This window comes from Triturus cristatus, chromosome 3_2, assembly GCF_964204655.1.
Source record: "Triturus cristatus chromosome 3_2, aTriCri1.1, whole genome shotgun sequence".
Classification (NCBI taxonomy): domain Eukaryota; kingdom Metazoa; phylum Chordata; class Amphibia; order Caudata; family Salamandridae; genus Triturus; species Triturus cristatus.
In genome coordinates, this window is record NC_140584.1 from 1,182,962,602 (window position 1) to 1,182,989,184 (window position 26,583).

The window sequence follows — 26,583 nt, forward strand, 5'->3', positions numbered from 1 at the left end:
AGCACGACTTGGGGACGTGGTCGTGCTCCAGTCAGTAAAGGCACACACTGTGCGGATCCGTCACAGACATCAGTCGAGTACAGGATCCGCAGGCCTTGAAACCGGGCATCCCCTCGTGCATCAGGAGTCGATGTAGAACTCAAAAAGAAGTCGACAAAGGTCGCAAAAAGTCAGTCAAAAATTCACTGGGGGTACCGTTCTCTCCGCTTGCTGGCGTGGAAAAAGAAAGAACTGATGTCAGCGAGGGCCGCGTCCAAGTAACTACCGTGACGTCATCCTGGAGACCAAGAAGCCGAACGCAGAGTCGACCGACGTCACCTACCGACACGCAGGGGTACTGCTGGCAAACTTTACGGATCCAGTCTGATGCCTGGGGGATAATCTAAGGTAAGGAATCTATAACTAACTGTTTCTTTCAGATTGGTATCGTGAGAAAAAGTATGGGCCTTATGATGGCGTTCGGACGAGCGTTCGACCACCATCATTGCGGGATGGATATTGGCCAACATACGAGTCGGCAGTTCCACTGGCAAAAATAACGAGCCGACCGCTGAACAGACTGTCGGAAACATGGCGATTTCTATTATGGCTTGTGCAGCAGTCTGGAAAAGGGTCGCAGCACAAGCCACAATATAAATAGGCATGTTTTAAACATCCATGCACCATGTGCTAGACACCATGAGGTGCCTGGTACTGGGTCCATGGATGTTTGGGGGGGGGCACCACATGCCCCCCGCCCTAAACCCCATAGCGGAGGCCAATGGGGGACCTTTCCGTCTGCCTGTAGATGGCCAGAACTCCATATACAGGCCGAGGGAAACTGACATGGCTATCACAACGGTGGAGCCTGAGCAGGCACTGCCCCTATTGTAGGGATTACAGTCTGACCGCTGCCCCGATGTGATCCTTGAGCCAGTCGGAAAAGCAACGGTCTGCTCCTATGATCGGTGCCTCCAACTGCCGAATCATAATCCGGCAGTGGGACCGCTCCTATGGATGGCGGTGAGACTGCCACAGACAGGCGGTGGTGCTTTGACTGCCATCATAATGAGGCCCTACGTGTCTAACCGATAAACTGCAGAAGAAATGTATGTGACTAGGAGAACCAGATTCTGAGACACTGCCAGTTCCACAGACCTCAGCAATGTTTAATTCAGTGACCTAGTTGCAGACAATCATTAGGTTGAGCCTAGCAGCGTGCATGCATTGCTCTGCGAGGCATGCTGTATCCAGTGTACAGGCATTCAGCGCACCCATTGCTTTTGATCGGCTCATTCATGTGCTTTTCAAAAATCTTTGTTTTCATTGTTTCATAGATTGCGTTTGTCCCTACTTTTGCTGGTTTGGTCACGCCCTGGAGACTGCCCTTGTACATGCATTATTTCATGATGGGCTATATAGTTTAGTGTCACTGCTTTCCTACTCAGCGGCACACACTCCCTGCAGCCTTGCCAAGGAGTGAGTCTGTGCCTCAGACAACTTGTTTATTACCAAAAAGCTGTGCTAATGCGTTGAAGATTGAGGGGAGCATTATATCGCAGCTTGTAGCTGAGATTCCCTTCTGTTCCCAAAGCTCCCCTATCCTTAATCTTGTCTAGGGCACCCAGAGCGTCACAGCTGCTGGGACTGGGGCAGTCTCTATCGTCTTTACCCACAGGACTCGCATGACATCAGCAACCAGCTGCTGGTCCCCGCCTCATCTGCCTCCTAGAAGTTTCTTCTTGGTGTGGGTCCTGAGCCTCTATAATGTCAGACTCTGTTGCTGGCCGTCCTGGGTCCTAGCTTTTCTAGTTCCTCTACGACTTCTTGCTTGACCTGGATCGCATCACCTGCCACAGCTGGCTGTTCACAGTCCTGGCTCAAACGGCTGCTCCCTTCATTATGGTACCTTTTTGTGTAGTGCTGCTAGCTGCTTCTCTGGTCCTGTCAGCAATTCCTCTTTCTAAGATCTCTAGACAGTTCTGCAAGCTGCTTCTCTGGTCCCAGGGGTAAAACCTCATTCTGAGTCCTCTAGAGAGTACTGCAGCTCTGGTCACAGTGGTAATGCCTCAATCTAAGTCCTCTGGAAAGTGCTGCTAGCTGGTACATTGGTCTCATCGGTAATTCCCCATTCTTAGTCCTCTAGGCAGTGCTGCTTCTCTGGTTCCATTGGTAATTCCTCATTCTTATTCCTCTAGACAGTGCTGCTAGCTGCTTCTCTGGCCCTGTTGGTAATTCCTCATTCTAAGTCCTCTAGACAGTGCTTCTAGGTGTTGCTCTGGTCCCGTTGGAAATATCTGCATTTTAAGCCCTTTAGGCAGTGCTGCAGCTATCTCTTGTCCCAGTGGTAATTCCTCACTCGTAGTCCTCAAAACAATGCTGCTAGCTGCTTCTCTGGTCCAGTTAGTAACTCCCACACTCCAAATCCTCTAGGCAGTGCTGCAGCTGTCCCTGTTCTCAGAGAAAATTACCCATTCTTAGTCGTCTAACAGTGCTGCTAGATGCTTCACTGGTCCCGTCAGTAACTCTCCCATTCCAAATCCTCTAGGCAGTGCTGCAGCTGTGTCTCTGTTCTCAGGGATAATTCCCCATTCTTAGTCGTCTAACAGTGCTGCTAGATGCTTCACTGGTCCCGTCAGTAACTCTCCCATTCCAAATCCTCTAGGCAGTGCTGCAGCTGTGTCTCTGTTCTCAGGGATAATTCCCCATTCTTAGTCCTCTTGGCAATGCTGCAGCTACGTCTCTGTTTATACATCCACTCCACTCCAAACCAAAGCACATAGGTGAAAGACATTGTCATTTACAACACCAATAGCTCTAACTCTAAAAAACGCGAGACCTATTGTACTGCAAATGCTTGCTTTCCATTTTAGTTTGTCACAAAAAAATGGTTATTCATTTATCGGACACTAACAATCATTGGCAAAGCACTAGGTCTGGCGAGTATTAGGCACTTGCTCATGATTCCGTGATCTGTGTGGATGCAAGAACAGAAAATTCACAGAGGCACTTAAATACAGGTCGGTGGAAAGCACCAGATTTCAATTTACAGGCTTCAAGCCACATCCATGCTTATATAGGCCATGCCTCCCTAGTGCACTTCTTAGGCTCTGCCCTTTTAGTGAACAACCAATTCCCTTCCCCCTCCCCCACACACAAACTTCATCCCCTGGGAATCCCCGATTGTGGCTAATACGGGCTATGCAAATTTTTTTTTTTTAACTCTGATGCAGACTAGAGGATTTTTAAAGTCACTGACACAAAGGTAAATTACTCTCTTTAATCAGTCTTTGACAACACGTCTCCCTTGCCCATCTATCCAACCCATCTCTTCCCAAGGATCAACCGTTTAGAACTTCTAAATACTATTCTACATGAGATGTCTAAACTTCTACTGCTGCAAATAAAGAAATAAGCTCCACTACCACAGGACTGGACCTGAGACTCAAGTTAGTGTCTATTTCCAGCAGGAATCGTCCAGTCTGTGTGTGAGGACACCCACAAAAAAAAGAGAAGAAAAAGACCATTCCAGGCCCAACCACAGGATGGCACAATAGATACCCAGCATGTCAATCCAGACAATATTCATACTGCAAACAGACGATCCTTCAGTACACAAATCTTTACTTGACAAATTGCACCAGTAGCCTGAGCACATTCTATTCTGCAGTGATTTTAATACAACTACCAAGCTTCACCTTGATTGTAGGTCTGCAGAAGAGGCTGCCCAACTGTGTATGAGGAGATAAAGTTTTGCTTTGAAGTACATATTTCTGGATTAAGAAATTGAATACAATTAATCCAATCGGGCCGAATGATAGATTGGAATTTTCATGTTTTTTTATGAATTAAATGATTAATTGTTTTCTTAACTGGCAGACAGATGATTATGCTCATGGATCAGTAGTATCAATTACATAAGATCTAAATATTTTTGTTATCAATGAGCCAATATAAGGGGTTTTATTTGTTTAGTTAGGCTAACATCCAGCAGCATAATATGGTAAACCAAATCATGAATGTAATTTGTTTATTTTAACGTTGACGAACAAAGTTACTTTTGAATACACGTCATCACGCACGTGACATTGCGTCAACACGCAATAAACTAACCAAGGTACATGGCTCCGAACGCTCGCACACTTTGCACGGAAGAGGTAGAAACTCACACATAAACCACTAGGGTAAGCAGGTTGTTCACCAGGTCTTTTTAAACTGGGCACAAGACTTTACAACTAATGATTCTTCTAATATTTTGGACAAGAGAGTTTGTGTCACTGCAGTCCTATGTTTGAGGGAAGGGTGATCACTTTAAGCACTAACTCTCCGGAGGCATGTTCACTCACGAGTCCATTGTGTTATCTGGTATACACAATGGTTTGTTCAAGTTTTGCATGGACTTCAGTTTACAATTGATTACGGACGTTAATGGCAACTTTAGGCACCGGTTCGCACACAATAATGCATGTGTGTATACACAATCTTGGAACTACATATAAATCACACGCTGAAAGCCACAGTTTTTATAATTTTATCATGGTCTATTATTCTCCTCATTTGGAGGTCATAGTTGTCCGAGGACTGGACTGATTAGTTTTCTGTTTTAAATTATTTTGTCGAGATTGTAATTGGAAGACCCCTGACGAAGGGTCCATCTCGACCCGAAATGCATTGGGTAGCATCTTCACAGTGATTACTTAACCAATTATGTGAAGTAACATATTACTTTCGAAATGGATGATAAAGGATCATTGCAATCGATTAAACATGATGCTTAATGGCTAAAGCTTGATTTATTGAAAAAGTTAAAGCAGTGGAGTAAAAGAAAAATTATGGAAGATTTCAATAAAAATAAAAACATTGGTTTTGATGTTAAGTGCGATAAGCAGCCAGGGAGTGGTTGTTGTTGATGGATTAAACCCAGATCAGTTGACATGGGGTGAGTGCTTGCAATGTTAAACACTCCGTCCATCATCCCCTTTGGTTTTGCAGTGGTTGTTCCACACTTAGCATTCATTTTTTCAGTAGAAGTCAATGCGCTTTTCAGACACGGCGCACATAGGCTGGATCGCACACCGTTGAAACAAAAGAAAAAGAAAACTTTAGAAAGAAGAGTCCATTCTGGTAAAATTATTTTTAGTCATTGTATGATCCCATATTTAGATATTAAAATTAATCTGAGGATTTCTGATCATAAGACCTTGTCTCTGTGTATTAAGAACTACTTTTTTCAAGTGTCTCCTACTCTACCCCGGTGGACATTCGATCGTAAATTATTACTGGATAGTACCTATGTTAGCTATATGACAGATTGTCCTAGGGAATTTATAGACTTTAATACTGGAAGCGAAGCCACAACAGTGGTTTGGGATACTCTTAAGGCTTATAACCAGGGGTATACGCAGAATGATACCATCCGTCACAGGAAGGCATATAGGGAAACAAACACATTTACACATGAAGCTTCTTTTCTTAAAACTGGAATGCTTATTCTCTGGTAGGAATCCAGTTCTAGAACATATTTGCCTCCATATTTAAGATCAGCTAACTACCACACAAATGTTTAAAAAAATATATATTTTTAAAGGATCTGGGATATGGCTTGTCCCAAGACATGGTTAATCAAACCTCCCGATTTGCAAAAAGAAATTCGAGGCCAGCTGGCAAAAGGTTATTTGGCATTATATGAAGCGTCGCTATTCACGGTTTACAATTACCTCCTAGTTTTGCCAGCATGTCTCTTCCAAATGTCTGGCTATATTTTGTGTCCTCTTACTTTTCACTTATTTGCAGTTATGGGTCGCATTGAACTGGCCTTGTTGGATCGGTTCCTCATTTTAAAAGCTACAAATGAGGTATTTTACCGCTGAAAGGCTTGGTTGACACAGCTTAGTTTAAACGTACTAGGTTTAAGGCATTGGGGTCATATCATAAGCAATGGTAGTCTGCTAAGTCTATGTGGCATCTAAAGGCTCTGAGCTAGACCCCGGGAACCTGCAGAGTTCATTAGACTTGGGGAGGAAACATCCGTGAGAACAGAAGAGCCAGGAATAATGAGAGGGGTTAACAAAACCTGTAGAGGAGACACATGGAAGGATCTCGCTGAGTCCAGACTCATAACAGTCTAGTGTAAGGTGGTTCACCGGGAGCAAACATCCCTCAAGAATAGCCCTTTCCCTCCTGGTTTTTGAGGCCATGCCTCTGTAGTGCCAGAGTCATTCCCATGTATTGGGACCACGTGATGACCTTTGACTACCATTATTTTAATTGACTTTAGGTGTTTCTTGAATGTACAACATCATTTTTCCTGCATGTGCACTTTTCCTTGAAGATTTATTTTGTGTCTTCTTGTAGTTTTAAAGTGGTAGGGCTTTCACAGAGTAGAACAGCCTTGCCAGGAACAGAACAAGTGGAATGTGCAGTGTTATAAGCAGTGGTGCTTACATGTGCATTATGTTATACATTGGGAGATGAAGTGTGTGATGCTATAGGCAATGGTGCACAAATTTGGAACTCTCTCCCACCCGCCATCAGAAGAATTCCTTCTTTGGCACACTTCAAAAAGGAGGCCAAATCTTTCCTCATGGGTAAATTCCTCATCTAATCTCTGCCATCAACCACTACAGTGTGCCTGACTAATCTAAGACTACTGCCTTTGCCGCAGATCACCTACTCACTCCACCAAGATTCAGTGGGGTTTTTACAGATTCTAACTGTAAATGTAACCATCCACTTATGTACCCTCTACTCCCCATGGGTCCGACACCACTGCTCCTCTCCAATCGTTTTGTATACTCCTGTATATACAAGTCTTTTTGTTTGTTCTCTTCTGTAAACCTTGTAAAGCGCTCTGATACCCTCACGGGTCAAGTTCGCGCACTATAAAACACTTAAATAATATACATACACATATATATATATATACATATGCACATATACACATATACACACACACATTACCTACTGGCTGTTCAGTATTTCCTGAGAAAATAGCATTTAAATCAATATATATATCTGTAAGCGCGCTCCGAGCGCGCACCGTAAGCTTACCGTACGCGTACGGTGCCGTGCGCGATTCTGATTGGCTGTTAGATCTTAGTAAACATTCGAAATCGGTCGAAACCAGGAAGTGTCGGCCGCCATTTTCTCTCTCGCACTCTGAGGGTGGGGAGGCAAAACTAAGTTGGATAACAACTAAAAGGGGCAGACTAGACCGCTCCTGACCCCCTAACCTTGGTCAGGGTGTCCCAGAAGGACCCCACAGGCCAAAAATGTATTTATTTATTTTTTTTTAAAAAAATGCCGATTACGCTTACCGGACGCGTACGGTAAAAATTAAATTAAAAAAAAAAAAAATTCAACTTACACCCCCCCCCCCCCGTGTGCATGGCATAAGGACATTTGAAGAACATGTAATAGCTACCCTTTCACATCGATGCGCATAATATGTCCTCCGTGTGCGGACGGTGCGCGAAGCGCATCGTGCATACATGGCCCATCCAGCGTAACGTGGGCACGCGCTGAGCATAGCGCACCGCGTTCCCACCGTGCACGGCACTAATTGCGTAAAGTGGGCGCGCGGTGCGCAAAGCGCACCGCGTGCTCACTGTGCGCGCACGGTGCGCCAAGCGCACCGTGCGCGCACGGAACGAACTGTGTGAAGTGGGCACGCACGGCACGAACGGCGTAAACTAACTTAGCATTTAAAAAACCGTACAAATTCACTGAAAAAACCATAGGTTTCACACACGTTATAGTTAGGAATTAGCATTTAAAAAACCTTGCAAATTCACTGAAAAAAATTCCCCCGTTATAGTTAGTGCAGGCAACTATAACTCACGCAATCTTCTGCTGATGACATATGTCTTTATGAAAAAAAAATATTTGTAATATATGTGTAGCTAAAAATTTATGGAAGAAGACATGGGCAAATAAGTGTCTAAATACAGTATTAGCATCAGCAGAGGATTGCGGTCGCGTGAGTTATAGTTGCCTGCACTAACTATAACGGGGGAATTTCATTGGTTTGTTATCAGTAACATTTCCGCTAACTATAACATGTCTGAAACCTATGGTTTTTTCAGTGAATTTGCAAGGTTTTTTAAATGCTAATTCCTAACTATAACGTGTGTGAAACCTATGGTTTTTTCAGTGAATATATATATATATATATATTTATTATCTACTGGCGGTCGCCAGTAGATAGTTATAGTTAGGACCGAGTTCCCATAGGAAATCTGAAAATTCTATTTTGAATAACTTTGGCGCCGGTTGACTTATGTTCGTGAAATTTTTAAAACTAATGGGGCGCTCCGCTCAGCTCCTACCCTGAAAGTCTCGGGGTGATTCGTCAAGCGGGGGCTGAGAAAAAAGGGGGGTCCCAAAACGCGTTTTCCCCATGCATTTTCCCATAGGACCTTTAGTCGAAGGTACAGCCCGAACGGCTGTACAGAATTACTTGAAATTTGGCAAAGAGGTAGTCCTCAGGTCAGGCATGTGCCTTTTGCATATATGGTGTAAATCCGTTCAGTAGTTCCTGGGAAAATCAAAAGTAAAATCATATGCATATCTGGGCGGAGCCTAGCCACACATCTCATTGTGAGATCTGATTGGCTGTCAGCACTTCATCCAAGAAGTGTTGGCAGCCATCTTGGGACAAATATACATGATAGCACCTCATTAAAAAGCATTGCAGTTAATAGAAGGTTTTAAGACTTTAGTTACATTATAAATCATTTGTTGATGGTACCATACTCATTTTAGGAATTGTGGTATGTTCTAAGGTGATTTTACCATGTGAAAAAGCCTTCTGCTGGGATATCATGAATCATCTTTGAGAGAAAACTATTTTCACATGCTTTTCCCACAGAGGTTTGGAAGGTGATCTATAAGCTAAACTGAGAGCATATTTTCTGTAAATTCACATTATCTTTCTCAGTCATGTGAGAATGAAGTCTGACATTCTCAGTAAAACATGTACATCCAACAAGGGCAGAGACTGTCAGTTGATTCCTTCGTGTTCTACTGCAGCTTCCCAGAGTGTTCTTTAGAACAGCTACAGCGCTAACAGTCTTACTTATGACAGAGGTATGGCACACCTGAAGCCATCTTGATTGCAATAAAGTGGTAACATTTAAAACATTTAATTTAAAAAGGAACAAAATGAGAGGGTGCATTTTGCCATAGAATGTATGATTAGTGATGCAGAAAGAAAAATTAGGGCACATTTTGAGTGACTTCTCAAATTCTCTTCTATTTCATTAAAGAATTCTGACATGCAGACTGAAACATGCACTTTCAATACCAGCAGCAGACTTCCCTGGTGAGCAGTAGCTTTACTACAGTGATCTAATGAGCAACTAGAGTGCTAACATTCTGAATTTATGGCAAATGTGTGACATCATTTTGACTTCTCAAATCCTCTTCTATTTCATTAAAAAATTCTGCCATGCAGACTGAAACATGCACTTTCAATACCAGCAGCTGACTTCCCTGGTGAGCAGTAGCTTTACTACAGTGATCTAATGAGCAACTAGAGTGCTACCATTCAGAATTTATGGAAAATGTGTGACACATCTGAATGCCTTCTTGATGGAATCAAAGTAAACAAGCATTGAAAATGCAATAGGTCTCGCCCTCGTTTAAGTTAAAGCAATTCTGTTTTTAATTAGGTGGCTTTTTAGCTTTGCTTGTATTAGAGTTTTTCAAACTTTCATATACATACCATGCATATGTATGCATATATGTATATGTATATGTTTGCATGAATTTATATTTATTCACTGAAAAAACCATAGGTTTCAGGGGCGTTCTAGTTAGCTGGACTTTTCACTCATACAAAACCATAGAAATTCCCCCGTTATAGTTAGTTCAGCTAACTATAACTCGCGCGCTCGCAATGCACTGCTGATGACGTCACATATTACATCACTCATGACATGGTCAGTGACATCACTCATGACATCACTGATGACATCTCAAATGACATCACTGATGACATCATCCAGTGAATGTGTGTTTTTCTGAAAATTACATATGTTTTATATATGTATATCTCAAGGTCGATGGAAGAATAAATGGGTATATAAGTGTCTAAATGGATGATTTGTTTTTGAAAAATTGATTGTATATCTGACTAAGTGTATCTTTGTGAATACATGGCTTAGTGAGCAATGTTTAAATATGTAAATATCTGTATCAGTCTCTCACTTTGTGTATAAGTGGCTGCATGGGTTGGTGAGTAGCTACATGAGTGTCTATATAGGTTATTAGTTGGTTTTTTGAGTATCAGTATAAGTGTCTGATGTCTGTATGGTTAGGTGGGGGGTATTACGTAGTGCATAGGTGCATGAATGAGTGACTCACTGTTTGTATGTGTTGAAGACAGCATGTGTGCAGGATTGTATGGGTGGATGAGTGTGTGCATGGGTGTGTTAGTGAGTGAATGACTGTCTCAATAGTGTCTCTATGAGTAACTACATATGTTTTAAACTAGTATATGTGACTATTGATGTATGTAAGTGAGTATATGTGAGAGATTGAAAGAGTTCCTGTATGAATACGTATGTGTTTCTAGAAGTGATTGTTAAAAAGACTAAGTATGTGTAAGTTTCTGTAGAAGTAAGTGTGGTGGTGTGTGTATAACTGTATATGCAGGTAAACGGATGTTTGATTCTTTATTAGCATGAGTGACTATGTGTGTGAGTAACTTTATGGATGAGTGGCGTTGTGTAACAGGATGTATAGGTGTATGAGTACATATGATGAGTGAGTACATGTATGAGTGACTGTATAGGACTGTTGGTGAATGAGTGGATGTGTATGTGGATCTTGGAATTACTGAATAGGTTGTCGTAACTGATATTGGTATGTCCATTGTTTAGAAAATTTTAATTTCTATTTTTGAATGTGTGTATCAAAGGCTATATTAGGGGGAGAGGAGGTCTGCCACACTATCACAAGGATGATGTCATCAGTGATGTCATGAGTGATGTCACTGACCATGTCATGAGTAATGTAATATGTGACGTCATCAGCAGTGAATTGCGGGCGCGCGAGTTATAGTTAGCTGAACTAACTATAACGGGGGAATTTCTATGGTTTTGTACAAGTGAAAAGTCCAGCTAACTATAACGCCCCTGAAACCTATGGTTTTTTCAGTGAATAAATATAAATATATATATATATATATATATATATATATATATATATATATATATACACACCCACACACCCACACACCCACACCCACACACACCCACACCCACACCCACACCCACACCCACACACACACACACACACACACACACACACACACACACACACACACACACACACACACACACACACACACACACACACACACACACACACACACACACACACACACACACACACACACACACACACACACACACACACACACACACACACACACACTTGAATGTTGTTAATTTGACATCTGGGAAAGCCTTTTTGTTAGAGAATAAACCCCCATGCCTTATTCTGAGAACAGTCTTTTAATGTGTCATTTGAGAACAGCGAGATCTCTTTCTAGGTGTTTATATTGCTTCGCTGTGTTTGTGCCTCCGTGTGGGAAGGCAGTATTTTCTATTATTTGGGAGGTCGAAGCAGTATCGCCTCATGTGAAGGGAGCACCAAACTGTTGTTGGGCCCTGTCACAAGCTTCCTGGCACACATTTCAATGTTGATTTGGAAGTTTTCAGGAATACCTTGGCTCTGGTCAGATGATGGGCGTGCAGCCTGTAGTTATGTGGGTTAGACTTAAGTCTGCTTCAATGCTTTCAAGGTCGCGAGAGGGCTTGAGGTTGTGAGTCATCTGGAACCATCAAGTTATGCCCTCTACCTTATTACACATGCTGCGATTCGATATTTTGATCCAATACTCCAACAAAATTAGAATTGGATACGTGGGTTGTAATGAGGATCAGTAAACAGATTGTAATTTTAAGAGCATTTATAAAAGTACTGTAAAGTAAATGCAGCAACCATGAAAAAAGGAAAATGCCGAGAAGAGAAGAAAGAAGAATAGTTTTAGAAGATAAAAGAAAGGAAGAAGCGGAAGACACAAAGGATGTGAACCCAAAAGTTTATGACAAATTAAAATACCTGGATGACGCCGGCACTTTGTAGTTTTATAGATGACATATTATTGGCCTTAAATAATCACATTCTACTTAATTCGTAAAGGCGCCCCCAACATACCAATCAGAGGCACTCGTAACTTTGACCTAAGCAGAAATTTCAGAACAAGTGGTTATGCAACTAGCTGGCACTGAGGATAAACTGAAAGTTTTAGGGCACGAAGGAGCCCGCACTAGGCCTGGAAGTGTTAGGGAACCTCAGAATAGACACCATACAGTTCAGTGGCAGGAATTTTATGGAGTGGACATTGGTGTAAAGCTTGGGATCTCGTCCAAGTGTTACCGGTACAGCCAATGCTAGAGCTGCTCATTGGCCCTTGCAGCAACATTTGGGAAACATCTCAAAACACCACATCTTCCAATTGTTAGGGGACTGACAAAAACACTGGACCAAAACCGGAGCCTGCTGCTTAACATAAGCTTTCTGGACAAAAACGCATGCACACCTTGTTGTACAGGAACATAAAAATCGATTACCACATAGTAAAATGATTCCCTGAAGCTCTGTAGAAAAAAGATTTACAGAGGATTTAGTCAGGCCAGATGTGCTCAGAGCCCTTTCACTTAAGGCACAAGGCATAGATAGGGTCAAGCTTTGGATAATGGGATGCAACATGATGGCATTCTTTAAACCACAGTATACAAGGTATGACTGAGGATTCCAAATAGGGATTTGAACTGAGCAGATGAACTATGTACCAATGACAAGTACTGAGGACAGAGAATGCTGGTTATATCGGACCGGCATAGAGGAGGCCAGTCAATAGGGCATGTGACCCATTCCTCAAATGATTTATGTTCTAAACTGTCAACTCAACAAACTGGCAGATACGCAACAGGTCGACCCCAATGCCTACTGCAACAAACACAAAATTATTAGAACTGGAAATGGTAAAAGCCCCAATCCACATTTGCAAAAGGCAGTATCCAGTTTGTAATTTAATCTCATCTGTTATCTATTTAACTGCCACTGTACTAATGCGACATCAATATTAAAAAGCGCGGACACTCAGAGGTTTATTGCACCATTCACAATATACAAATCGACAACAAACCCTCAAGGCTGGGACTCTCCACTAAAGCGACAGTGCTTTGTATCTTTTCTTGACACCAATACAGGGGAGCCCATGTTGTTCTCTGTGCACAGTACCGTCAGGCAGGAGATTGCAGAACACTCACCTGGTGCTGGAGCCGCTGGCATTTGGGCTTTCTGCAGTTGGCAGCTCGTCCTTACCGGGGAGAATAAAGCCTGCCAGATTCAAAAGGTCACTGATCATCTGCCCCTTGATATTCAGGTCCAGTGGGGAGTTCGAATGGAGGCTGTGGAGAAGCAACCGGCACATTAAAGGAGTTCTCTGATCACTTTATTCTGTGATTAACCTCTTCATGTGGCACTACGACAAGGCAACAGTGCAGCAACACACACAGAACATGGGCGTACATGCCAGGCAGACAGCTTTTACTGAGACCAAGGTATTTCCACAGCTCAGGAAAGGTATAAAGAGGGAAGTGGAAAATATTACACAACCACTGTGCAGAAATTAACCAGCATTTGCAATTCAATAGGTCTCGCATTTTTTAAGAGCTATTGGCGTTGCAATGTAAATGTTTTTAAATGAAGACCATCATAGCATACTGAAAACTTTACATTTGCAAAACACAATCCGTCCTTTCGGAGGGCGGGTTCGTTTTGCTCCTGTGATGCTTTGCCAGTGATCTCATGGTTTTGGCACAGTGTGTAGGGAGGTTCTGAGCCGCACCCTCAGCCTACGCAAGAAATACTGCGAATAATGAGTGGATGGGCTCATGGGAAGGACTACGCTTACGCCTTGTTAGACCTGTCAGCCCTTTGGGTGGTCCCTCCTCATCATTTATTTATTTTGTCCCACTTTTGCCTCAAACCCTGTTTGAATTTTTCCTTTTTGGGAACCACCAGATTTTTTTTAGTGTTGCTGCAGATTCAGGGAGCCATTTTAGCTACCCCTGAAACTTCTGTCTGAGGGCCTGGAGCACAAAATGGTGGCCACCTGTGACATCACCAGCATCCACTGGAACTTACCAGCACCTTCCAGAACATTCCAGAACCCTGTGACAGTTGGAGGCGGTTTAGAATGTTGGGAAGCTAAGCCAGAGTTGACAGTTGGAGCTGGCAGTTGGCACCTGACTGGTGAGGAGAGAGCAGCAGAAACTTGAAGGAGGAAGGAGTGAAGCAGCAGGGGTGGAAACTTGTGCCTGGAGTGGGGTCCATAAACCCACCCTTGATACTAGTCCCTACTGACTGAGCCCAACCTGGAGCCCTGTGTGGGAAGAAGCAAGAAAAACCATCCTAAGGACCTGGACAGCAGGAACAGGCCTTAGAGACAGAGAACAGCAAGATCCTGACCTGGAAACTTGTTTCCCTGGAGTCCGACGTCGAGTAGCCTGAGACCTGGAGCCCGAGGTGGAGAAGCGGCGCCGACTGGAAAGCGGACGTCGTACCCGGAGCCGCCAGAGGTCGAGAGAGGGCGCCGTCAGAGGTCGTGAGGAGTACCAGAGGTCGAGGAGGAAGTCACCCGAGGTCGAGTGAGCGGCGTCATCGGAGGAGTGAAGTCCGCCCTCCGGAGTCGTCGGAGACCGAGGTGAAGCGTGCCGGAGGTCGGGAGTGGAGATCGCACTCCGGAGTCGCCGGAACCTGAGGAGAGGAGCACCGGAGGTCGGGAGTGAGGTCGCACTCCGGAGTCGCCGGAAACCTGAGGAGAGGAGCACCGGAGGTCGGGAGTGAGGATCGCACTCCGGAGCCGCCGGAAGTCGACATCTCGTCAAGGCCGGCCGACGTCATCGAAGTTGAGGTCGCCATCGGACCGGAGCCGCCCGAAGTCGACATCGAGTAAAGACTGCCCGACGCCATCGAATCGGAGGTCGAGATCGAGCCGAGGCCGCCGACATCGAACCGGAGCCGCCTACCGGCGTCGTCAGGAACTGACATTGTGCCGAGGCCGCCGACATCGAATCGGAACCGCCTCACGGCGTCGACACGACTCCAGCGGCGTCGGAGCATCAGAAAAAGGGCAGTAAGTGGAGTAGAGGGCGCCTAAGGCCCTGTGGAGACCTGAGAGACTGCTCTAAGGGGCTAGGGAGGTGCTGGAACCAACCTGACTGTGCCAGGGGGTGAGCTGAGACTAATTTAGAGGGGTTGTGTGGAGGGAGAGAGCCAGGACTCTGGTATTCCCCCCTTGATCTACCTCAGTTTAGGCCTCCGCCTTGTCCAAGCCAGGGAGTAGACACCCTCAAGCCTTCCACATCCCCACAAGCTGTGCCTGGGCCAAATCAGCCCTTAGGAATTCCAATGTGATCTGATTCTATGAGTGTCACTGTCAGCTTTTAATTATTTATTAGGGGCACTGTATTTATTGTATTTAACCTATTTATTGCTTCACTGTATTTATTGGTCCACAGTATTTATTGATGCACAATATTTATTGGTTTACAGTATTTATTGCCTCAGAATATTTAATTGCCTGTATGTATTGCACTTATATTTATGCCTTCATTATTTATGATCACCCCTATTTATTGAATCATTAAGCCAGTATTTATTTGACCTGCACTATTTAAAAAGTTGTATATTGTGATTGTGTTATTATTTATCTAATCAGCAACTAAGAGAAAAAGAAGATAAAGAAAGATATTTTCATAATTTTTACGGTGTAGTCGTTTTTGGAACGGATGCACGCATGGTTATTGTTTGGGTATGTCGTATGCTTAGCACGGAGCCTGATTCCTGACCACTCGAGCCAAGCTACCACAGTGTGTCTGGGAGAACACCACCACCCTTCCAGTGTGGGAGTGTTTTTCTAACATAATTGGTGTTCAGTGGTGGGATAGAGCTGTGCCTACGTTTATTCAACAATAACTGTGGGTAGTCCATAGGCCTACACCGGGAGTTTTCTCAAAGCGGCCTTCCTAATTGTGGGTTTTTGTTTTTTCCAAATTTACTCTGGTGGTGGGAGGAGGAATTATTAAAGGTACCCCCCTGCATTGTTACTGCAAATAACTGTCCTCTGACCTGAGTGGGCAAGATGGAGTTTGTACTGGAGAATTTAGAAACGTACACTGTGGCCCAACTCAGGGAGTTTTGCCAGCGGGAGGGGGTGTATTGTCCCCCAGGAGCAAAGAAGGGTGCACTCCAAACCAGCTTAAGGGCTTGGGGGGAGGCACGCCGAGAAAGCAAGGCTGAGGAGGAGGACAGGGATAGAGAGCCCGACAGTGAGGGAGCTGGTTTGTACCAACCGGAGGTGGGGAACCTGTCAGCGGGGCCCAGGACACTTTCCAGGAAGGGCAGCAGTGCCTCTAGCGGTGGCTTGTCTGAAGTGGAGTTAACAGACCGGAGGGAGAAAAGACAGCTCACATGGGACTTAGCAAGGCTGGAGAAGGAGAAGGAGGAACAGAGGATGGCTCATGAGATAAGGCTGAAAGAAATAGATCTTCAGATCCTGAGAATCGGGGCACACCCTGTACCTAACGGTGGCAGCGAAGAACGAGAGTACACCAGGGAACCCAAACCCTACCTGCCAAAGGACATAGTAGCTAGCTATGGGGCGGGTGACGATATCGCCAACTGGCTAGCGGCCTATGAGGTCTCGTTGAGGGCCCATGGGGTTCCAGAGAAGTACTGGGGAGGGGGATTGTACAAGTACATGCCTCCAGCTGGTAGGGATGCTTTATTGGCCCTCGAAGAGGATGAGCAGACCCACTACCCCACCATGAAACTGGCGCTCATAAGAAAGTTTGGACTAACACCCGAAAAGTACAGACAGAAGTTCAGGGGTAGTCACAAACTGGGCACACAGAATTGGGTGGACTTCCTGGACTATGCAAAGAAGGCACTAGAGGGTTGGATTCAGGGCAGTGAAGTGAGGAACTACGAGGGGTTGTTTGACCTAGTACTGAAGGAACACCTGCTCGAGAAATGTTTCCCTGAACTGCGGCAACACCTGGTGGATAGCAAGCTGACCAGTCCCCGGAAGCTTGCTGAGGAGGCGGACATTTGGGCTAGTACCCGGGTGTCCACAAGGGGGACTGGAGGGGATACTCAAAAGGCCGGACAGGGCGCCCCCCAGAAGAAAGAGGGAGGGGGAAAGAAAAAGGAGTTCTCCAAAGGCCCCCAAAATTACTTCCAAGGGAAGGGAACAGGATTCACCCCTAGGGCTAACCCACCCAGAAACCCTAATCCTGGCCAGAGTCAGCAGCCAAGGGTTGTCCATTGCTACGAGTGCGGTGGCGTTGGACACTATAAAGGAGATCCGAAGTGCCTGAAACGACCACCCCCTCCCATTGGAGGAAAGACCCCCGGAGTAGCTAGTGTAGTGCTCGGGGAGGAGATGCCTTTAATTAAGGGAAGGGAGTGGGCGGGTGTCACTTTAGTGTCCCTGGGAGAACGGGAGATGGTTCCTAAGATCCAGGTGCCCGCAAATACCGCAAAGTATGGGCAGTGGGTCACCATCAACGGCCAAAGAGGGGAGGCTCTGAGAGACACAGGAGCCAGAATGACTATGGTGCGTAGCCAACTGGTGTCTCCAGAGCAGGTAATTCCCGATGTACTCCACCCAGCCGCGATGGCTGACGGCAGAACAGGCCACTATCCCGTGGCCGAGGTTCCCTTTGAATGGGGGGGGGTTGCAGGTTCACTTCGAGTTGCCGTAAGCCCTGTCGTGCCAGTCGATTGTCTGCTGGGGAATGACATGGAGCACAATGCTTGGAAGGAGGTGGAATACCGGACTCACACTGAGATGCTGGGTACACCTGATTGGGCCTGTGTGAGCACAAGGACCGCGACTACCCGAAGAGGGAGTTCATTTCGGCTGGAGCCTGGAACAAAGGCCCAGCCAGCTGCCAGTCAAGGGAAGAACCGAGGACAGGAGGAGCCTGCCTCGGCGTCCCCACCCCGTAGGACGGATAGGCCACCGGAGGTGGTGGACCAGGAGTCTGCGGTGGGGGACGTTACCAACCTGGAGGACCTACCCATCCCGGCCGAGTGGCACGTGGAGGGAGGCCCGTCCAGGGAGGAATTCTGCCAGGGCCAGAGGGAGTGCCCTACCCTTGAGGGGCTGAGGCGACAGGCCGAAGCCCAGGCAGCAGGGAACGTTGAAGGGAACTACAGTGTTTACTGGGAGGATGGCCTCCTCTACAGTGAACCCAAGGCACCCCTACACGGATCGTCACGAGCCTTGGTAGTCCCTCAACGTTATCGAGCCTTCCTTCTGGAGTTGGCTCACGAGATACCATTGGCAGGACACCTGGGGCAAGACAAGACCTTCGCACGTCTTGTCCCACACTTTTATTGGCCTCAGATGAAAGTGTCGTCCGATACCTACTGCCGGACATGTGTGTCTTGCCAAGCCAGTGGGAAAACAGGGGTGAGGCTGAAAGCTCCCCTGGAACCACTTCCTGTCGTTAGCACCCCCTTTGAAAGGGTGGGCATCGACATTGTGGGTCCGTTAGATCCGCCAACGTCAGCTGGTCACAGGTTTATCCTGGTTCTGGTGGATCATGCCACACGGTACCCAGAGGCAATACCTCTGAGGACCATAACAGCACCTGTTGTGGCTAGGGCCCTGATGGGAATCTTTACCCGAGTGGGTTTTCCCAAGGAAGTTGTGTCCGACAGGGGGACCAACTTCATGTCAGCGTACATGCGGGCCATGTGGAAGGAGTGTGGAGTGACATACCGGTTCACCACTCCTTACCACCCCCAGACAAATGGTCTGGTGGAGAGGTTTAACAAAACCTTGAAGGGCATGATCAGAAGTCTGCCTGAAAGCCTGCGGAGGAAATGGGACGTCCTCCTACCCTGTTTACTTTTTTCCTACAGGGAAGTGCCACAGAAGGGAGTGGGCTTCAGCCCCTTCAAGCTTCTGTATGGGCACCCTGTACGTGGACCTCTCAACCTGGTGAGAGACGGATGGGAAAGAACTCCCAGAAAGCTTCCCCAGGATGTGGTGAGCTACATGCTGGCCTTCCGGAGCCAAATGGCTAAGTTGTGGAAGCAAGCTTCTGACAACTTGGAAGCCAGCCAAGCAGTGATGAAGGCGTGGTATGACCACAATGCTCACCAGGTGGAGTTGGAGCCTGGCCAGAAGGTGTGGGTGATCGAACCAGGAGAGCTTAGTGCCCTCCAGGATCGCTGGTCAGGACCCTTTGAGGTGTTGGAGAAGAAGGGTAAGGCTACCTACTTGGTGGACCTGAAGACCCCTCGTCAGCCCCTGTGGGTGCTGCATGCCAACCGCCTCAAACCCCACCACGAGAGGCCCGAAGTCATCTTGATGATGGTGACTGACGGAGGAGAGGACGTGGAAAGCGAGCCTCTCCCCGATTTGTTGCGTCTCAAGAAAAGGATGGGTCGGTGGAGGGAGTGATTCTCTCCCCATCTCTAACTCCTGAACAGCAGGAGGACTGTCGCCAGGTCCTGGGGCAGTACTCTTCGTTGTTCTCCCTTGTCCCGGGTAGGACTCACCTGTGCGTCCATGACGTGGACACAGGAGACAGCCCACCTGTGAAGTCCAAGATCTACCGGATGTCAGACAAGGTGAAGGCCAGCATTAACGGTGAAGTCACTAAGATGCTGGAGCTAGGAGTGATCGAACCTTCTAGCAGCCCCTGGTCCAGTCCGGTGGTGTTAGTACCAAAAGCTGCACCACCGGGTGCCCAACCAGAACTGAGGTTCTGTGTGGACTACCGGGGACTGAATTCAGTGACCAAAACTGATGCTCATCCGATCCCTAGGGCGGATGAATTGATTGACCGGCTGGGAGCTGCCCAATATCTAAGTACCTTTGACCTTACTTCAGGGTACTGGCAGATCTCTTTGACTGATGGAGCAAGGGAAAGGTCAGCCTTCTCCACGCCCAATGGCCACTACCAGTTCTGTGTGATGCCCTTTGGGCTCAAGAACGCACCTGCCACGTTTCAGCGCCTGGTAAACCAGATCCTCACCGGAATGGAGAGTTTCTCTGCTGCTTATCTGGATGACATAGCCGTCTTCAGTAACAGCTGGGAGGATCACTTGCGTCACCTGCAAGCTGTTCTCCAGGCCCTGAGACAAGCTGGATTGACGATCAAGGCCAGCAAGTGCCAGATCGGGCAGGGGTCGGTAGTGTACCTTGGACACTTGGTGGGTAGGGGAGCGGTGCAACCCCTCCAGGCGAAGATCGAGGCCATCATGGCCTGGGAACCCCCCAAGACACAGACTGAGGTCCGAGCATTTTTGGGCCTCACGGGATACTACCGCCGCTTCGTGAAGGGGTACGGTACCATCGTAGCCCCCCTCACGGAGCTCACGTCCAAGAAACAACCTCGACGGGTAGTCTGGACGGAGGCTTGTCAGCAAGCCTTTGTGAGATTGAAGAAAGCCATGTGCGAGGCCCCGGTCTTAAGGGCCCCAGACTTTTCCAAGGAGTTCATTGTCCAGACAGATGCATCAGAACATGGCATTGGGGCAGTGTTATCGCAACTCAACGAAGAGGGTCTGGATCAACCCGTGGTCTTCCTATCCCGGAGACTACTTCCCAGGGAACAGAAGTGGAGTGCAATTGAGCGTGAAGCCTTTGCAGTGGTATGGGCTCTGAAGAAGTTGCGGCCATACCTGTTTGGCTCGCACTTCCTGGTTCAGACCGACCACAGACCCCTTCGTTGGCTGATGCAAATGAAGGGGGAGAATCCCAAGTTGTTGAGGTGGTCTATTTCCCTACAGGGAATGGACTTTCAGGTGGAACATCGGCCTGGAGTGGACCACGCCAATGCAGACGGTCTCTCAAGGTATTTCCGCCTTAGTGATGAGAACTCCCAAGGGGTTGGGTAGCTCTCCCCACTTTCAGCTGGGGGGGGACGCGTGTTAGACCTGTCAGCCCTTTGGGTGGTCCCTCCTCATCATTATTTATTTTGTCCCACTTTTGCCTGAAACCCTGTTTGAATTTTTCCTTTTTGGGAACCACCAGATTTTTTTTAGTGTTGCTGCAGATTCAGGGAGCCATTTTAGCTACCCCTGAAACTTCTGTCTGAGGGCCTGGAGCACAAAATGGTGGCCACCTGTGACATCACCAGCATCCACTGGAACCTACCAGCACCTTCCAGAACATTCCAGAACCCTGTGACAGTTGGAGGCGGTTTAGAATGTTGGGAAGCTAAGCCAGAGTTGACAGTTGGAGCTGGCAGTTGGCACCTGACTGGTGAGGAGAGAGCAGCAGAAACTTGAAGGAGGAAGGAGTGAAGCAGCAGGGGTGGAAACTTGTGCCTGGAGTGGGGTCCATAAACCCACCCTTGATACTAGTCCCTACTGACTGAGCCCAACCTGGAGCCCTGTGTGGGAAGAAGCAAGAAAAACCATCCTAAGGACCTGGACAGCAGGAACAGGCCTTAGAGACAGAGAACAGCAAGATCCTGACCTGGAAACTGGTTTCCCTGGAGTCCGACGTCGAGTAGCCTGAGACCTGGAGCCCGAGGTGGAGAAGCGGCGCCGACTGGAAAGCGGACGTCGTACCCGGAGCCGCCAGAGGTCGAGAGAGGGCGCCGTCAGAGGTCGTGAGGAGTACCAGAGGTCGAGGAGGAAGTCACCCGAGGTCGAGTGAGCGGCGTCATCGGAGGAGTGAAGTCCGCCCTCCGGAGTCGTCGGAGACCGAGGTGAAGCGTGCCGGAGGTCGGGAGTGGAGATCGCACTCCGGAGTCGCCGGAACCTGAGGAGAGGAGCACCGGAGGTCGGGAGTGAGGTCGCACTCCGGAGTCGCCGGAAACCTGAGGAGAGGAGCACCGGAGGTCGGGAGTGAGGATCGCACTCCGGAGCCGCCGGAAGTCGACATCTCGTCAAGGCCGGCCGACGTCATCGAAGTTGAGGTCGCCATCGGACCGGAGCCGCCCGAAGTCGACATCGAGTAAAGACTGCCCGACGCCATCGAATCGGAGGTCGAGATCGAGCCGAGGCCGCCGACATCGAACCGGAGCCGCCTACCGGCGTCGTCAGGAACTGACATTGTGCCGAGGCCGCCGACATCGAATCGGAACCGCCTCACGGCGTCGACACGACTCCAGCGGCGTCGGAGCATCAGAAAAAGGGCAGTAAGTGGAGTAGAGGGCGCCTAAGGCCCTGTGGAGACCTGAGAAACTGCTCTAAGGGGCTAGGGAGGTGCTGGAACCAACCTGACTGTGCCAGGGGGTGAGCTGAGACTAATTTAGAGGGGTTGTGTGGAGGGAGAGAGCCAGGACTCTGGTATTCCCCCCTTGATCTACCTCAGTTTAGGCCTCCGCCTTGTCCAAGCCAGGGAGTAGACACCCTCAAGCCTTCCACATCCCCACAAGCTGTGCCTGGGCCAAATCAGCCCTTAGGAATTCCAATGTGATCTGATTCTATGAGTGTCACTGTCAGCTTTTAATTATTTATTAGGGGCACTGTATTTATTGTATTTAACCTATTTATTGCTTCACTGTATTTATTGGTCCACAGTATTTATTGATGCACAATATTTATTGGTTTACAGTATTTATTGCCTCAGAATATTTAATTGCCTGTATGTATTGCACTTATATTTATGCCTTCATTATTTATGATCACCCCTATTTATTGAATCATTAAGCCAGTATTTATTTGACCTGCACTATTTAAAAAGTTGTATATTGTGATTGTGTTATTATTTATCTAATCAGCAACTAAGAGAAAAAGAAGATAAAGAAAGATATTTTCATAATTTTTACGGTGTAGAGTCGTTTTTGGAACGGATGCACGCATGGTTATTGTTTGGGTATGTCGTATGCTTAGCACGGAGCCTGATTCCTGACCACTCGAGCCAAGCTACCACAGTGTGTCTGGGAGAACACCACCACCCTTCCAGTGTGGGAGTGTTTTTCTAACACGCCTCTTATGTCTTCTGCATACATGGAGGGGCTAAAACTGCGATCGGACCCTAAGATTTTGAAAAGAAACACTCCTGAGACTGAAAGCATGAGGGAGACATGCACCTCCCTGAAACTACAGCAGTGATGTATATGTATTGAAAGCATCGGACGAAACTACGACTGACTCCTAGTTTAGCACTTGAATCCCAATGTATCAAATTAATATTCAAGTCCTGTGCACAAATCTTCTGGAGTTCGTCGTAGAATAACTCCACTGAGAGCCAGATGAAGAAGATAAATACAAAAAGGAAGGTGCACCAGTAAAAAAGTCCAAATCCCAAAAGGTATTCTTGAAGAACAAGTTACTTACCTTCGGTAATGAATATGCTACTCACCAGTATGCATCTGTTCTTGGCATGTAGGGCTGCTGACATTCATATCTGTGCATAGATCGCCGCCTAGTGTTGGGTCCGGATGTTTGCACGTTGTTGTCCTGGAAGAGTCTTCGAGGTATCCTGGGATAGGTGACCCCTCCCCTGGACTACAGTGCGCATGGGCATCCTCTCCATCCTCAGATTGTTTTTCGCCATTGTGGCAGTGATGGAGTAGATACAGAAAAGTGATGACCATGCTTACAGTAATTCTGAGAGCTGCAGCTGCTACAGGCGCCGGGGAGGAGGGAGGGCGATATGAATGTCAGCAGCCCTACATGCCAAGAACAGATGCATACTGGTGAGTAGCATATTCAGTTCGAGGCATGTGGGCTGCTGAATTCATATCTGTGCATAGAATGTATAGCAGTGCCCTCTATTAGCGGCGGCTACCAGTGCCAGCTGCAGCGGTCTGAAAAAGGGTTTTGCGAACAGCCTGTCCTACAGCTGCCTGCTGTTTTGATTGCACATCTACACAATAGTGTTTGGTAAATGTGTGTGTGGTGGACCAGGTGGCTGCTCTACATATATCATGCAAGGGAATATTTCCTAGAAAAGCCATGGAGGCCCCTAACTTGCGTGTTGAGTGGGCTCGTGGGGGAATAGTTAATGTGCGTTTTGCCTTTTGATAACAAATTTGAATACATTTAACGATCCATCTGGCTATCCCTGCTTTGGAGATGGCGTTACCCTTGTGGTGTGGGGCAAAGGCAACGAACAGTTGTTTTGTCTTCCTAAAGGGTTTAGTCCTGTCGATGTAGTACATGAGGGCCCTCCGTACGTCTAGTGTATGGAGTGCTCGTTCCGCGACAGTTTGTGGGTTTTGGAAGAAAACGGGCAATTCAATAGTTTGATTCATGTGGAACTGCGAGATTACCTTGGGCATGAATTTGGGGTTGGTACGTAGTACGACCCTGTTGGCGTGGACCTGTATAAATGGCTCTTGAACTGTTAGTGCCTGGAGTTCACTAACCCTTCTTAAAGAAGTGATTGCTACTAGGAAAGCTACTTTCCAGGTGAGGAATTGAATCTCGCATGAGTGGAGAGGTTCAAAGGGTGGACCCATCAGGCGTGTGAGGACCAGGTTGAGGTTCCAAATTGGAGCCGGTGGGTGGCTTGGTGGAATGACTCGTTTGAGTCCTTCCAAGAATGCTTTGATGGCAGGCACTCTGAATAGTGAGAGGTGCTGCCTGGTTTGCAGATAGGCTGATATTGCTGTCAAATGGACACGTATAGAGGTGTACGCCAGATTGCATCGGTATAGGTGTAAGAGGTAACAAATGATGTTTTGGATGGATGCGTCCAGCGGGTTAACGTCATTATTACTGCAATAAATGACGAACCTTTTCCATTTGGCTGCATAGCAAGCTCTTGTAGTGGGTCTCCTGGCTTCCTTGATGATGTCCATACAGTCAGGTGGCAGGTTGAGGTAGCCAAACTCTAGGACTTCAGGAGCCAGACTGCCAGGTTCAGCTGTTGCGGATCTGGGTGCTGAATCTCTCCATGGTTCTGCGTCAAATGCGCGGGTTTGATCCGCAGCCTTTGATGCGGTACCACGGAAAGTTCGAGGAAGGTGGTGTACCATGGCTGGCGTGCCCACGTAGGAGCAACTAGGACGAGTGTCAGGGAGTGTTGTCTGAGTTTGCGAGCCACCAGCGGTATCAACGGCGCTGGGGGAAAAGCGTACGCAAATCTGCCGGACCAGTTCATCCATATCGCATTGCCCTGCAACTGCGGATGTGGGAACCTGGCGGCAAAGCTTTGGCATTTTGCGTTTGCTTGTGGCGAAGAGGTCTATCTCCGGATGACCCCACTGCTGGAAGTACGGTTGGAGTACTGATGGGTGTAACTCCCACTCGTGCATCTGGTGGCTGTGTCTGCTGAGCAGATCCGCCATCTGGCTGTCCTTGCCCGGAAGGTGCTCTGCCATGAGGAACATGTTCCTCTGAATGGCCCACTTCCACATGCTCTGAGCCAGATGAGACAACTGTGGAGAGTGTGTTCCTCCCTGCTTCTGTATGTAGTACATGGCAGTCATGTTGTCCGTCCGGATCAACACGACTTTGTTGCACAGATGTACTTTGAATGCCTTCATGGCCAGGAAGATTGCCATCAGTTCCAGAAGGTTGATGTGCATCTTCTTCTGTTGTGTCGTCCATAGTCCCTGCACTGTGTAGTGGAGTACATGAGCTCCCCATCCCTGGAGAGACGCGTCCGCTGTCAGTACTATTTGTGGAACAGGCTCTTGGAACGGTCGGCCCTTGCAAAGGTTTTGAGGATTCCACCAATGCAGAGAGTTGTATGCCCGACCGCTCACCAACACTAGGTCTTTCAACTGTCCTTGAGCCTGATTCCACTGACGTGCTAAGCACTCCTGAAGCGGGCGCATATGTAGTCTCGCGTGTGGGACTATGAAAATGCAGGAGGCCATCATGCCTATCAACTGCATGAACACTCGTGCTGGAAGTGAGTCTTGGGGTTTGAACCTGGAGATCAGCATTTGAATGCTGTTGATCCTCACTAAATTTGGCTGAGCTGTGGCCGCCAGAGTGTCTATAGTCGCACCTAGGTACTGTTGTACGTGTGCGGGCTGGAGATGGGATTTTGGGTAATTTAGTGAGAACCCCAGACTGTGAAGGAGGTGAATGGTGCGGGACATGTGGCTGGCACATTGCTGGGCTGACTTCGCTTGAACGAGCCAGTCGTCCAGGTAAGGGTAGACGTGTATGTGCTGCCTTCGTAGATGTGCCGCCACCGTAGCTAGGCACTTTGTAAACACCCTTGGTGCCGTTGTCACGCCGAAGGGAAGGACTCTGAATTGGTAGTGCTGTCCTTGAACAGTGAACCTGAGGTATTTTTTGTGTGATGGGTGAATGGGTATGTGGAAATACGCATCCTTGAGGTCCAGTGTGGCTAGAAAGTCTCCCTGCTTGAGCAGCGGGAGGACTTGCTGGAGAGTGAGCATGTGAAAATGCTCGGAAAGAATGTATCTGTTTAGGGGTCTCAGGTCCAATATAGGTCTGAGTGACCCGTCTTTCTTCGGTATTAAAAAGTACAGGGAGTACACCCCCGTACCTTGCTCGTGGACGGGTACGACCTCTATTGCGCCTTTTAGAAGCATGCTTTGCACCTCCTGCTGTAAGAGCGTT

General features: G+C 47.4%; 1 protein-coding gene across 7 annotated transcripts in view; it reads right to left on the minus strand.

The window, feature by feature from the left end:
- TTLL4 (tubulin tyrosine ligase like 4) overlaps positions 1-26,583 on the minus strand; it is a 525,559-nt gene that overhangs the window by 74,622 nt on the left and 424,354 nt on the right. For all 7 annotated transcript variants that reach the window (XM_085650094.1, XM_085650089.1, XM_085650090.1 and 4 more), the window contains one exon: positions 13,323-13,463. In XM_085650094.1, the coding sequence (XP_085506220.1) occupies positions 13,323-13,463 (141 nt within the window). The remainder of the gene's footprint in view (positions 1-13,322; positions 13,464-26,583) is intronic.